General features: G+C 55.3%; 5 protein-coding genes across 5 annotated transcripts; 1 reads left to right on the top strand and 4 right to left on the bottom strand.

The window, feature by feature from the left end:
• ASPZODRAFT_151389 (hypothetical protein) lies at window positions 1-2428 on the top strand (the record flags this gene model as incomplete). The annotated part of the gene is made up of 5 exons (XM_022725733.1): window positions 1-86; window positions 160-288; window positions 360-1041; window positions 1107-1622; window positions 1697-2428. 5 exons carry the CDS (start codon window positions 1-3, stop codon window positions 2426-2428), a joined length of 2145 nt encoding a protein of 714 aa, XP_022582488.1.
• Window positions 2429-2662: 234 nt separating this feature from the next.
• On the bottom strand, window positions 2663-4137 carry ASPZODRAFT_141531 (hypothetical protein; the record flags this gene model as incomplete). Its single annotated transcript, XM_022724759.1, has 3 exons — window positions 2663-3513; window positions 3577-3637; window positions 3697-4137. The coding sequence occupies 3 exons, from the start codon at window positions 4135-4137 to the stop codon at window positions 2663-2665; spliced, it is 1353 nt and encodes a 450-aa protein (XP_022582489.1).
• Window positions 4138-4337: 200 nt separating this feature from the next.
• ASPZODRAFT_115343 (hypothetical protein) lies at window positions 4338-6377 on the bottom strand. The gene is made up of 4 exons (XM_022721103.1): window positions 5960-6377; window positions 5743-5889; window positions 5133-5675; window positions 4338-5070 (listed from the first exon to the last, which is right to left on the bottom strand). The coding sequence occupies exons 1-4, from the start codon at window positions 6065-6067 to the stop codon at window positions 4348-4350; spliced, it is 1521 nt and encodes a 506-aa protein (XP_022582490.1). The 5' UTR covers window positions 6068-6377; the 3' UTR covers window positions 4338-4347.
• A 616-nt stretch (window positions 6378-6993) lies between these two features.
• Window positions 6994-9940, bottom strand: ASPZODRAFT_141533 (hypothetical protein; the record flags this gene model as incomplete). The annotated part of the gene is made up of 2 exons (XM_022724760.1): window positions 6994-9607; window positions 9675-9940. 2 exons carry the CDS (start codon window positions 9938-9940, stop codon window positions 6994-6996), a joined length of 2880 nt encoding a protein of 959 aa, XP_022582491.1.
• A 338-nt stretch (window positions 9941-10278) lies between these two features.
• ASPZODRAFT_63606 (hypothetical protein) lies at window positions 10279-12529 on the bottom strand (the record flags this gene model as incomplete). The annotated part of the gene is made up of 3 exons (XM_022729167.1): window positions 10279-11920; window positions 12027-12333; window positions 12394-12529. 3 exons carry the CDS (start codon window positions 12527-12529, stop codon window positions 10279-10281), a joined length of 2085 nt encoding a protein of 694 aa, XP_022582492.1.
• Window positions 12530-13719: the final 1190 nt, after the last annotated feature.

Consider the following 13719-nt stretch of genomic DNA (forward strand, 5'->3'; position numbering starts at 1 on the left):
ATGTCACCGAAACGACGCGTACAGCCGGACGAGGAGGAGCCCAATGAGGTGGAGGTGATTGCTAAGCGGCAGAAGAAGTTTGTGGCGTATGTTGACGAGAGTGTTCATGAAAGAGATGGCTCGGTTTTCCTACTGACAACCAGGGTCTATAATTGCCAGCTGTCAAAGGTGTCATACCCATAAAATCAAGTGTTCGGGCGAGCAACCGTGCAGCAAATGTCGCCAGGTCGGCTGTGCCGATGAGTGCCAGTACGCGGCTCGAGACCGTAAGCTCCGAGTGAGCGAGGCGTACGTTGGAAAATATAACAAGACTGAAACAACAGAAAGATGTGCTGATCCGCTGTCTCCTGTAACTACAGTTACCTACAGAACCTTCTTGCAGAAAACCGCCGTCTAAAGGAACAATCGGTTTCGGGATCCACGACCGAGGCAAGCACTCCTCCTCCAGGCGCTGCCCGAGTACTGCTGCAGACACAGCCGTCACATACTACCGATCTCACCGATGAAAGCGGTACGGCAGTCACAAACCCACTGATCGGCGACCGGGCCTGGTTTCATCCTTACGACCCGGCGGCGCCTCCCATCTTCATCGGGGAGGCGGCATGCACGGCCTTTGCGACGCGGTTCCGCCGCTTTCTCACAGGGAGTAACACGACGCCGCACATCCGGCGGACGCAGTATGTGAGTGAGGAGGCGTTGGCGGCGGCAAACGCCACCCAGGTCCGCTGGCCTACCCTGCAGCAGGCACGGCTGCTTGTCAGGATCGCGTTACATCAGATCGGGCGGCTGTACCACATGCTGCTGCGCAAGTCGACGCTAGACAAGCTTGAAGAGATCTATCAGACCGGCGAGTTCGACTGTCCCATCAACCAGGGCAAATACTTTGCCCTGTTTGCCTTTGGCGAGGCGTACACCGTGCGATCGGAGCCGGGCATGGGATCCAAAGTGCCGGGGACGTCGTATTTTGCCCGCGCGTTGAGTCTCATCCAGATCCTGCCGGAGAGGACGAGCATGGTCCACCTGGAGACCTTGCTCTTACTGGTATGTTTTCCCCTTGGATGGCTGAGGAGAGAGAGAGAGGAGGAGGAGCTGAGACTGATGGACAGTCTCTATTTTCATACTTTTTGAATCGACGGCACTCGGCCTACATTCTCATCAGCAATGCAATGCGGCTGAGTCTCAATATCGGGCTGAACCATAACATCCCCGAATCCCAGCTTATCGATCCGGTGGAACGACAACACCGCGTGCGCATCTGGTGGACCATCTACATCTTCGACCGCGTGTGGGGGTCGAAGATGGGCCTGCCGATCCAGATCCTCGACGAGGATATCCACGTCGACATGCCCTCCGATATCCATCCGCCCGAGTTGCAGAAGGAGCAATTCTCCGACACCGAGTACTTCATTGCCAACATCAAACTGGCCCGGATCGCCGGCGACACCATCACCATGCTGTACAGCCGGCGAAAGTACACTGAAACTTTCTTGCAGAGGGTGCAGAAGCTGCTCAAGGCGCTCAAGAACTGGCTAGAAACGCTGCCGGAACGCATTCGTCTGACCACTGACGACGCGGAGACGAACAAGAAACACATCACCTCCCTGCATCTGTCATTTAATCAAGTACTTCCTCCCTCTTTCCGCCCTTTTTATTTTTATTTCTATTTTTTTTTTTTTTGCCTGCACTAACTCATCAGTGCGTCATCCTTGCAACCCGCCCGACGATGTTACATTTGCTGATTACGTTGAGTGAGCACGACGCGCATCCTCAAGACCACCCTTCCGACACCGTCTCGCAAGCAGTGCTGACGCTGGGCGAGGCGTGTATCCACGCGGCCCGGCACTCGCACACGATCATCCTGGACAAGTGGATCAATGGATCGCTACCCCCGTTCGGCTACTTTCATGCGCAGTATCTTTTCTCCTCGGCGTTGATCCTGGCCATGGCGTCGTTTGTTCCGCTCGGCGCCCCTAGTGACCTCGCCGCCTTCGAGACGGCGCTCGAAGTTTTGCGTTCCGTCAGCGCCAACGGCAATCTTGCCGCGCTCGAGTTCTTCCACAACCTCGAGCAGGTGCGTGCATGTCTGGGCACGTATCGCGAGGAGCGCAGGAACTCGGGTTCCGCCCGCCACAACGCCAAGGGCCACGCCGCAGCGGCCATCGGACCGGGAGGCGTGAGGGCATCCCCGGTGCCGAGCCCCCGGGGCAGCACCACCACCAACCCGCCGGAGCTCGACATGGCCCATGCCCTTGCGCCCGTGAATCCCTTCAGTGGGTTCACAACGGAGATGGCGTTTCTGGAGCCGACGATGCAGAATTTCCTGGCGCAGAGTGATTTTGACTTGGGCCTCATGCACCCGATGGACTCGCTGATGAATGACGCCGAGTCCTTGTATACATATTTGACACCGGCTTTATGGACAGAATGATCGTGTTGTACCTATATTGCTCTATGTATTTCCGCTATGCTTTTGTTCTATAATCTATGTCATATCATGACTGTCATGTCTGCTTTTTGCATCACTTGCTATCACTTTTCACTTGCAGTAGTGAACTTCTCCCCCCATCGCTGCATCTCGACTCCCCACCTGGTGATGGTCAAGACAAGGATGCCTCCGATGAGACTGAAAATGACGGCTTCATTATGTCAGAAAGGATGGTTTTTAGCAGCGTGAGAGAGAGAGAGAGAGAGAGAGAGAAAGAAACCCACCGATTGTAAATGTGAGTCCCACGCCTATGGAATCGATCATGGGCACGACGGCGGCGCTGCTTGCCGCACCAAAGATATATTGAACGATGTACTTGCCGGCGATGACTTCGGAACGTTGATGAGGGCGAACTTCTAAGAGCAGCATGAGTATCAACATAGAAAGGAGAAGGAGAAGGATAATGGAAGTACCTGCAGCGTAAGTGTTCAAGCCGTTGAAAGAGCCCATCAAGCCCACACCGGCGAAAAAGGCACTGATGATGGGAACAGGCATGCCACCGACCTCCTCCTCGAGGGTCCAGCCGAAGATGAGGGTTGCGACAGGCAGAACCAGGAACAAAGTGAGCAGGCCGCTGTTCAGACGGTCCTGGGGCAGGCGGACGCCGTTGCGGCGGAGGATCCATTTGCGGACGGCGCGGTCAGAGAGACGGCCGCCCACGACGCTGCCCACGAGAAAGCCCGATCCCGGGGCGAGGTAGAAGAGGCCGCTGACAAGCGCGGTGCTGAGATGGAAGCGCGGGTTGAAGATGGAGCGGGCAGAGGTGAGGATGGCGTACTGGAAGAAGGCGAGCAGGCCGCAGGTGAGATAGGCGAACAGCACGTTCGGATAGATCATCTGGCGCAGGATGCGCATTGGGTTGAACATGGCCAGCACAGAGGAGGGCGTCTCCTTTCCCGTCTTGGACTGCTGGATGGTTGGCACAAAGAGCAGGGACAGCGATAGCCCCAGCGCCGTCATGCCCACCTGCAGCCAGAAGATGATGCGCCAGTGGGCGAAGGTGACGATGATGCCCCCGATGCAGGGGCCTGTCTACAGTCAGTAACCATACCATTCAACCAGGAACTATCAGTATTTGTTTTTTTCCTTACCAATTGCAGGTCCACTGACCGATCCAACCATGAAGCAACCCACGGCCGTTCCTCGAACGAGCTAAACAGTGTCAGCAGTAAATACTAGAGGACTTCTGGGGGAAAATAAGATGAACGGACCGGCTCAAAAATATCAGCAAGGATGGTCTGCCCTGCGACCATGAAGAAGGTGCCCGTGAAGCCGCCCAGGATACGAAAGACGGTGAACATGGCCATGTCGACGGCCAGGGCGGCGCCGACGGTACACACGAGCAAGACGAAGATGGCCGCATTGTAGGCAGTGCGGCGGCCGAAGAGGTCGGCGACAGGACTCCACAGGACCGAGGAGAAGCCCATGGCGAGCAGGACGCCGGCATTGGTGATGTCGATCGCCTCCGAGGTCGTGGCCAGGTCGCTTGCGATGTTGGGGGCGGCGGGGAGGAGCGACGTGCTGCTGAAGGTCACCACGAGGGTCATCCAGGATACGATGAAGAGGATCAGCCATTTGCGCCAGGGGGGGAGCTTGTATCCTGATGTTGTTGGTTCTTGTGACTCTTGTGATTCCTGCCTTTGGTCTTCCATGTTGTCGCTGTGAAATTGATTATTTCCCATTGTCAGTGAAATAAGATGTAAAATTTGTTCGGCGAATTGTACACTTGCCGATCGGAGATCCGGAGTAGATCCGAATCAGATAATTACTAAGCACTCTATATCTATAACTACTAGGTATTATACTGTAGATCATTATTATATACCATCTCTATGTTCACTAGATTATAGACAAGCCATGAATTAGTCAAGCAGCTTCTCTCCCTCCTCGCTAGAAGCAACACTGGCAAACTGCCACTGGCGGATGCGATGGCCCTTCCACATCAGAAGCATGACGAAGAAGAAGGAAAACACGGCAAAGAAGGCCATCATGCCATAGACCCAGCCGACCTTGACAGCGGCGACCCAGGGGTTGATGTAGAAGGTGATGGTGAGGCCGTAGGCGATGCGGTAGGCGCCGATGACGATGCCGGCTTCGGCGGGGTAATGGGTGAAACACTCGACGACGTAGTTGACGGTGACGGGGACGGAGGAGAGGGAGCCCACGGTGACGAGGAAGACGGCGAGGGCGAGAACCATGTAGTGCAGATGATACTGGAGGGCGGCGCCGAAGATGCCCAAGCCGATGGGGTTGAGGATCAAGCTGGGCAGCCAGAGGACGTGGAGGCGGTACTCTGGTTTCCAGACGCCGTTGTTGAAGCGGCGGGCGAGTGCCAAGGGGATGGCGTCGTTGCCGTAGTGGCCTGCGATCTCGACCACGATGATGCCGATCCAGTGGCAGAAGGTGAAGGCGGCGTTCTGCTTGAGCGAGAAGCCGTACCCGCCTTCGGCGACGGAGCGTTGCAGCCACACGGGCACCAGGGCGTTCATCCCCACGTAGAAGCCGAAGGAGATGAGCGTGAAGGTGCCCATGATGATGGTGACGGGGCAAGCGCCGATGATGAAGGGGAGAGCGGCGATCCGCATCTACCGTTAAACAGACGTTAGTTGATATCTATCTACATTGTAGAATAGTCTAATGAGCTTACCGTCTCCTTCCAGGTGGTCGGCTGGACGATGGACTGGCCAAAGAAGAACGTGGCCAAGCGATTCGACAGCCAGGCGGTTGGGATGGGCGGGTTGCTGGCGAGGTCGGTACGGTCGAAGCCCGTCTCCTCGAGGGTGAGGAAGACGAGGATGGCGGTGGCGCCCAGTAGGGCGACGGTCCACCAGAACTCAATGGGGAAATGGGCGTCGGCGGAGATGAAGCCGGAGAAGGTCGGGCCTGCGATGGTGCCGAAGAGAAAGGACATGTGCAGCGCGGTGAAGGCGCGGCCGCGCTGGTGCAGGAAGAAACAGTCGGTGACGACGCGGGGGCCGACGACGGTGGGCACGGCGCCGAAGAAGCCGGCAAACATGCGCGAGAGGACGTAGGCGATGTAGTCGTCGCTGCGGGTCATCTCGGCGGCCCAGATCTGGCACACGAGGGCGCCCAGGATGCACCAGAAGATGACGCTGGAGCGGCCGAGCCGGTGGGCGACGGGGGCAAAGAAGAAGGGGCCTCCTGCCATGCCGGCCAGAGCGGCGGAGTTCTATCACTCAGTATTTTTTTGTTTCCTTTCCTTTCCTTTCCTTCCAGAAGTATCCATTCCAACGTACAGCATATGCCTCCTCCACCTGGGTCTTGCCGTAGAGCTTCATCTGCTGGGCGAGGTTGAGCTGGCCGGCCAGGGGGGCGACGGCGCCGGAAAAGGAGGCGAGACATAGCACGGAGAGCAGCAGGTATTTCTTCTGCGACGACCAGTTCTATCCACGAGAATCGTCAGTGTTTATGATCTCGATAGCAAAAAAGGCACAATTTTCTTTGAGCAAATACCAGAGGGTCTCGCGGGTCGTTGCTGGGATGGGGGATCAGCACGACGTGCGCCTTGGGATCGACCTGGACCTCGTCCGCCAGCGGGGTTGTCGTGTCTTCGTGGCCCATCTTGAGAGACAGAGACAGAGACAGAGACAGAGACGAAGAAGACGAAGGAGGAGAGGGAAATGAATTGACAGTGATGGGAGAGGAGGAGACAGACAGAGAGACAAAGCAGGAGGAGAGAGAGAGAGAGAGAGCTTAAGCTGGTCTGGAATCAAAGAAAAGATCTGACGCGTCAGTGTAGGACGGGCCAAAATTCCCGGTTATCAGCGAGGATCATTGGACAAAGAAGTGAAACTGGAGATAAATAGATAAATAGATAAAAAGATAATTAGAATAGGAAGATAGGCAGAATCAGGCCTCCAGCTGTTTCAAATATGTACTCCGTAACTGGTTTATCCTGGCATAATTCTATGGTTGGGTGCCGGGTACATTTATTGGCTTAGTGGATGTATGCACTCTCGAGGTACCTGACTACCAACTACAGAATACTCGATGGTAGAGTACTGTATTCGGCGCTTTCTTTGTGAAATCTTATATTTATATCTAGTCGAGTCATTATAGCAGTATTTAATAATAGTATAAAATAGTAATAGTATAGAATAGTTATATAAATGGCTGTCTGACGGAGTATACTGAGTACACGGAGTATACTGAGTACATAGTGATCTTTAATATTATATAAATAGAGATGTATAAGTATACTATGTAAATATATAGTAAATCTAGAGTATATCGTAGAATATCTCAATTGTCTCCATCTTGACTCTAACATGATATTTTTCTAATTTTATTCCACGTACAAATCTTTTTTTCTTTTTTCTTTTTCCCTTACACTAACAGGGATCCTCAACTTCTCAACTTCCCTCCTCCTCCTCCTCCTCCTCCTCTTCTCACCTCATCTCTTCTCACCGCCACTTGACACGAATCACTCATCATCATGGTAATCGTCATGGTAATTTCATGAATCATCTGTCATGCTTTGCTAACAGCTAATCCAGTGACTCTCCCTCCTTCATCGCCGCCTCGACCTGGGCCACCGCGTCCTCGCCACGCTGTAGCCATCTACCACCGATGTTGACCCTGGTATTCTCGAGTCTCAAAGCGTGCATCTTATCGAAGTTCTCGGTTTCCAGCAGGGCAAGCGCGAGATAATTCTTCAGAGCCTTCCGTGAGACGATGCGGTTGGGCGTGTCCCTACCGTGAACCCACGCCCTCTCCAGCAGGGGGATAGCCTCGTCGAATTTTCTCCGGCCACACAGCACTATTCCCAGCTGGATCTGACGGTCCAGCACCTGCGGGTGGTTGCCCCCCCGTTTCTTGATTGTCTGCGCCAGCACCTCGCGGCCATACGCCTCCGCCTCCGAGACAAGACCCAACATCATCGTCACTTGTATGAGCCGCGATTTGATCTCCAAGGCCTGCATGTTGTTCTCGCCAAAGAGGAGCTGTGAGATCCTCAACGCCTCCAGCTCGTTCTTCCGGGACTCGGGGTACTTCCTCTCTTCGTTCTGGTGGTTTGCCAGCAGCATCAGCGCCCGCAGCGTCTCCGGGTGATCGCGCCCCAGCTCCTGCTCCTTCAGCTGCACGGCCTTGCTGTACTGCTTCTCCGCCTCCTCCGGCCGGCCCTGCATCGCCAGGTTTTTTCCCAGGAGCTTGATCCGGGACACCGTGTCACGGTGGCGCTCCCCGACGATCTTGCGGCTGCGCTCGATCAGCTCACGAAGCATCACTTCGCCTTCCTTCAGATGACCCAACCCTCCCTTGATGTCCGCCACATGGGTCGTGATGTTCATCACAACGTGGTGGTCGCGGCTGTGCTTGTCGCGCAGTCGCTGCAGGTGAGGCTCCGCCACCTCCATCGCGTCCGCCCAGCGCCTCTGCGACTTGAGATTATTCAGTAGCTGGACTGTCGCCCGGTTGACACACTCGCCCGCGTCACTGTCCGCCGTATGGCTGAGCCGCAGCGCTTCGCGGTGAAAGTGTTCCCCCTCCACCAGCCGGCCCACGGAGCACAGGCAGTCGCCGTAGTTGCCTCGCATGAGGATGCTGACCGGGTCCGTCGCGCCGAACGTGCTGGCGGTCATATCCATGAGAAGGTGACGGAATTTCAACGCCTCCCAGTGGTTTTCCTGGTCCTCGCAGCTCAGCGCCAGTTGCGTGAGCTCGGTCACCCAGATCGTCAGGTCTTGGACCGTCTCAGGTTGCCGGTGCGTCACTCCCTGTAGGTAGAATTTCACCGCTTCCATCATCTTCCCCTGCCGTTGCAGCGCATCCGCCAGCACGCTCATCGCATGGTTCGTGTCCGTGTGCCCGAGGCCCTTGCGCCGCTGCAGCAGCCCCGTCGCCTCGCGGCACAGTTCCACGGCCTTTTCGAACCGCCCGCGGCGCGACTCATATTCCGCCGTATACACCGACAGCATCCCGCGTTCGGTCTTGTACCGCGTCGACCGGTAGCCCAGCACCACGATGATGTGCGGGTACAACGCTTCCCACAGCGCCCAGTTGTCGTACGTGTGTCCGACCCCCTGCGGGCAGAGCTCTTGCACACGCATGAACGCCCGCTCCTGCCATTCCTCCAGCGTGCGGCTCGCATGCAGCCAGCGCTGGGTCGCATGCTGGATCACCCGGTGTAAACTGAATGTATTGTATTCACTGTCAACGGTGACCATGGCCATGTCGACAAGGATGTCCTGCCGGGCACGGAACTCCGGGCCGCGTACACTCTTCCCCCGAACCAGGCGCTTGGAGACGCTGTGTCGGTCCAGTACAGACAGTAGGGACAACAGTGCCGCCGCCGCCGGCCGCTCGCGCTGGATCTGCTCGAATGAAATCTCCCACGCACGGAGTACGCACTGGCGAGCCACCACGTCATCGGGGCCCTTGTTGTTGTTGTTGGTGTTGTTGGCGTTCTCCTCCTGGCTCTGGTCAATGGCAGCTGGTGCGTTCTTCTTTGCCTTCTTCTTCTTCTTCACCTGGCTGGCCTCGTCTCGGAACCAAGCCACGTACTGCGCCACCGTCACCCGCGGCGCATTGTATCTGATATACGCCGCTGCGAGCTTAAGCGCCAGCGGAGAGCCCTGAAGTGTCTCGATCAAGACTGCAAGGTCGTCTTCTTCTTCCCTACCGTAGGTGCTGGAGAGAACCTCGGCCGGGAGGTCGTGCAGCAGGGCACGGGCACTCGGTTCCGCCATGGGTTCGATGCGTAGGATGCAGGATACATCCCGCGTGAAGTGTTTGGCAGCCAGGCGACTGCGGGAAGTCATCAACACGCATCCATGAGCGACGTCGGGGATATAGTCCACGACGGGGTCACAGGCTGAAGCGCGGCCCGTGGAGAGCGGCGTGAGCAGGAGCTTGGGGTCGTCGATCTCGTCGAGCACCAAAAACCAGGTCCCGTTGGCTTCGTCCTTGAGCCAGTTGACTACCAGCTCCATGTTGATGATCGCCGGGTCTCTCCAGGTCGGTAGTTTGTTGGCCGTTTGGGCGATATCGCGGAATCCCCCCTCGAACCGCTCGACCGTGTGCGCGTTTACCCAAAAGATATGACGATCCGGGTCCTCCGCCCGCAGCAAGTGACAATATTCGATGGCCATCTGGGATTTACTACCACAGTTAGTATAAACTCTTCCTTTTTGAATGCATAAAGGCAATCATATTGGGCAGAGCCTACCCTGCACCGCCCTTGCCCACCAAAGCAGCACGACGGTGGTCAGCAAAGAGTTTCCTGAGGGCATTCATTTCTTCCTCCCGACCGACGAGTTGGGCGCCTTGACCGAATGGGAGGTTGAAGCAGGCTTTCTTCGCGCCGAAAGTTTTGATGTCAGGCTTGCCTTGGGCTTTGGCACCATCGCCGTCACCAACAGGGGCGCCAACGTCGTCGTCAAGAGCCAGGTTCTGCATGTCCTCGTTCACCTGGTCGGTGCTATTGCTTGACATGGTGCTGATATAGGGTTCTCAAGAGAGGTTTGAGCAAAGAGCAACAGGATGACAATGAAATTCAATGAAACAAAGATCAAAAGAGTTTCTGGAAGGTGAAAGGAAAGATAAAGAGGGAGAAGAAGAGGAAAAAGAAGAAGAAGAAGAAGAAGAGGAAAAAGAGAAGTGAGAGGTGAAAAATTTCTTTTATGTGGTCATGTCTCGGCGTGTGAAGCAATATCGGTGGTGGTTGAGATGGAGTGAGATAGTCACTTAAGAAGTCACTTAAGAAGAGAGACCCATCTACCTTAATAACAATAATGAACAGTATTAAAAGGATAAAATAACTATTCTATTCTCTATATGTCAAACTCTGACAAATTGAAAGAAGGAAGCACTTTTGATACAGTCTCGACATCCTTATCCCCCCGCCCACTCAGACACAGCACGACGTTCTGCCCCTTGGGCATCTCGCGCGCGACCTTGACGACGCCCGCGACGGCATGGGCACTCTCCAGGGCGGGGATTATACCCTCGAGCCTACTGAGCAGACAGAATCCCGCTAGGGCCTCGCGGTCGTCGACGGCGATGAAGCGCGCGCGGCCGGAATCCTTCCAGTGAGCCAGTTCCGGGCCAACACCCGGATAATCCAGCCCGGCGGAGAGAGAGTGCGTCTCACGGATCTGCCCATGCTCATCCTGTAAGACGTAGGTGCGCACGCCGTGCAGGACGCCCACGGAGCCCCGGGAAAGCGTGGCGGCGTGGCGTGGGGTGTCAACGCCGTCACCCCCAGCCTCGACGCCCACCATCGCGACGGAAGGGTCATCTGCAAACGCCGCGAACATGCCCGTCGCGTTGGACCCGCCGCCGACGCAGGCGACCACCGCGTCCGGGAGGCGGCCGGCGTGCATGGCGCTGAACTGGGCGCGGGTCTCGTCGCCGATCACGGACTGGAAGGTGCGCACGATAGTCGGGTACGGGTGAGGGCCGAAGGCGGAGCCGACGATGAAATGCGTGGTTTGCAGATCGACGACCCAGGTGCGGAAGGCCTCGTTGACGGCGTCGCGGAGCGTGCGCGACCCGGTCTCGACGGGGATGACGGTTGCGCCCAGCAGGCGGATGCGGAACACGTTGAGGGCCTGGCGGCGCACATCCTCGGCGCCCATGAAGATCGTGCACTTCATCCCGAACTTGGCGCATAGCGTCGCGGTTGCGACGCCATGCTGGCCTGCTCCCGTTTCGGCGATGATGGCCGTCTTGCCCAGTCGACGGGCGAGCAGGATCTGCCCTAGCGCGTTGTTGATCTTGTGGCTGCCTGTGTGGTTGAGATCTTCGCGTTTCAGCCAGATGTTGGCGCCCCCGGCGTGTTCGGTCAGTCGGCTCGCTAGGTGCAGGCTCGACTCCCGCCCGATGTACGGGTAGAACGAGCGCAGCTCGGCCCAGAAGGCCGGGTCTGCCTTGGCGGCGTTGAACCCAGCTTCCAGCTCGGTCAGGCATTGCATCAGCACTTCCGGCACGTATTGGCCTCCAAACTGGCCGAAGCGGCCGTGCATATCGAGCAGGTCGGGCAGGGCGATCGAGGTAGCAGTAGGAGTAAGAGTAGTGGTAGCAGTAGGAGATGTCAAAGTATTACTTTTGCTACTGGGTGATCGCTGGGTGATTGCAGAACAGTATTTCTTCACGCTCTTTGCAGCATCCCCCGCCGCCGCATCCTTGATCACCGAGATGATCTGGCTGCCAATAACCACTCCCTCCGCGATGCGGGCGACGCTGAGAAAGTGCTCGCGCGTGCTGATGCCGAAGCCAACCGCCGTAGGCACGCGGTTCTCCGAGTAGACGTGGATTCTCTCCAGGAGGGCAGGCAGCGTGTCGCTCAGCGAGACGCTGGCTCCCGTCACGCCCATGCGGGAGACGACGTAGATGAATGAGTCGGCGATCTCGCAGAGCATCTTCATACGGTCGTCGGCGGTCGAGGGGGCAATCAGGGGGATATACGATAGTCTTGAGTATGTTAGCAAATAATTCAACCTCAATTACAAGTAGAAGATGAGAGATGAGGAATGGGAATGGGAATGGGAATGGAAACAAAAGAAGGACTATAACATACCCTACTCGTCTGCATTGATTCCTGAAACGAAGCGCTTCCTCGGGTGGGAGATCCACGATGATAAACCCACTCACCCCGGCCGCCTTGCAGTCATCCAACAGCTTCTCGTCCGATCCATACTGTAGAATGGGATTATAGTATCCCATGAAGACGACCGGAACGTGGAGTCCCTTCTGTCTTGCTGTCTTCACCATCTCCAGCATGGAAGAGATGGTCACTCCGTTTGCCAGGGCTTGCAGATTCGACATTTGGATCGTCTTTCCATCGGCAATGGGGTCTGTAAACGGAATCCCCAGCTCGATGATATCTGGAAAAGAAACATACTTCAGTACGCAGTGTCATATAGTTCCTCCTGTGAGAGTCTTACCTGATCCCCCCTCCTGCATGGCGAGCATGATATCCGGCGTCTCCTGGATAGAAGGATAGCCCGCCGTCACGTACGTGACGAGGGCGGCGCGGCCGTCGGCCTTGCAGCGCGAGAAGGTGGACTGGATATGTTCCATTTTGAGAGATTGATCGAATTGGACCTGTAGGGCCAGGAGAAGAGTTGTTGTGTTGTATATAAAGCTGTTGGCCTTTTTGTGCTGGGGTGACTCATAGTAAAGCCAGCGGTCCACTTTTCTATAAGAGTCATCATAGTTGTACTACCTTGACTAGTGCTTATAACAGACTCTGGAGAGTAGTTCAGTATATCGAGAAGGAAATAGGAAGCAGTAGTTATTCTTGATTGAATATATTCTCATTGTGTTCGTTGCTGCTGTTGCTGCTGCTGCTGTTGGGTATAGGCGGTTACAAGGGTCAAGCAATCGATTCCTGCTTCATATTGTTTCCCTTATGTACCTAGCATGCAGTAAGCAGTATTTCAATTGGAAGGAATATTATCAAAGGGTCCTTTTCTTGATTTATATTGGCATTTTCTCTCTCTGTCTGTGTAGACGAATAGGGGGGAGGGGTGATGAATATATACCTAGATAGTTAGAATTATAGGCAGTTAGGATTAAATCAAAGTCCTTACATGATGAACCTCATCTATTCCCTGATAGATAAACCAAAGAACAGCAATTAAAGCAGTGAACAGCCTGGCAAGGTTGACTCTCACCGGTCGACGTTGGGAGAGACGTTGAGGTTGAGTGAAGGTCAAGTCATGTGCCAGCCTCGTCTCTTCCTTCCAGTCCCCAAAATAAACCGACGTCCCCCTCAACTCTCCCTCTCCTTTTCTTTCTGCGTAAGAGAACGATCTGCCTGCTTTTCTTCGCTGAACAGGAGCAGGCACCCGTTTTATCGCTCATGAGACAGATACGGCAGATCGAAGATATTCCAATGTACGGTCTGGTAAGTGCACCTCGAGATGAGACACTGTTTAATCGAGAGATAGAGAGAGATTGGGTACGGAATTAGTAGCTGACACAGACCAAGGCAGTTGCAGATCGATTCCCCCGAGTGGAGGAGGGATTATCTCGTCGATAATAAGCCTTCTCATCCCGTTTCAAAGCGTTTGCCTACGCCATACCACTGGTCGAGAGGGCTAGATAAACCCCTCGCCATCTACTTCACGAAGAAATGACGAAACTCTACTTGTCGAAGGATAAAAAAAACTGCTTGGCGACTCAGGAGGTAAGTATAACCGATTACTGTGAGTCCTGTCGACGAGAATTATTATTGTTTCTGAGCTGACGCGTTCTCATCATCGCAT

Source organism: Penicilliopsis zonata (genome assembly GCF_001890105.1).
Source record: "Penicilliopsis zonata CBS 506.65 unplaced genomic scaffold ASPZOscaffold_5, whole genome shotgun sequence".
NCBI classification, from domain to species: Eukaryota; Fungi; Ascomycota; class Eurotiomycetes; order Eurotiales; family Aspergillaceae; genus Penicilliopsis; species Penicilliopsis zonata.

What these genes read in the sequence shown, in the direction of transcription:
- ASPZODRAFT_115343 (XM_022721103.1), bottom strand. Translation starts at nt 6,067, where the DNA reads ATGGGCCACGAAGACACGACAACCCCGCTGGCGGACGAGGTCCAGGTC. An exon ending in ACGACCCGCGAGACCCTCTG is followed by an intron (nt 5,890 to 5,959) that starts GTATTTGCTCAA and finishes TCTCGTGGATAG; the next exon opens with AACTGGTCGTCGCAGAAGAA. An exon ending in AGGTGGAGGAGGCATATGCT is followed by an intron (nt 5,676 to 5,742) that starts GTACGTTGGAAT and finishes ACTGAGTGATAG; the next exon opens with AACTCCGCCGCTCTGGCCGG.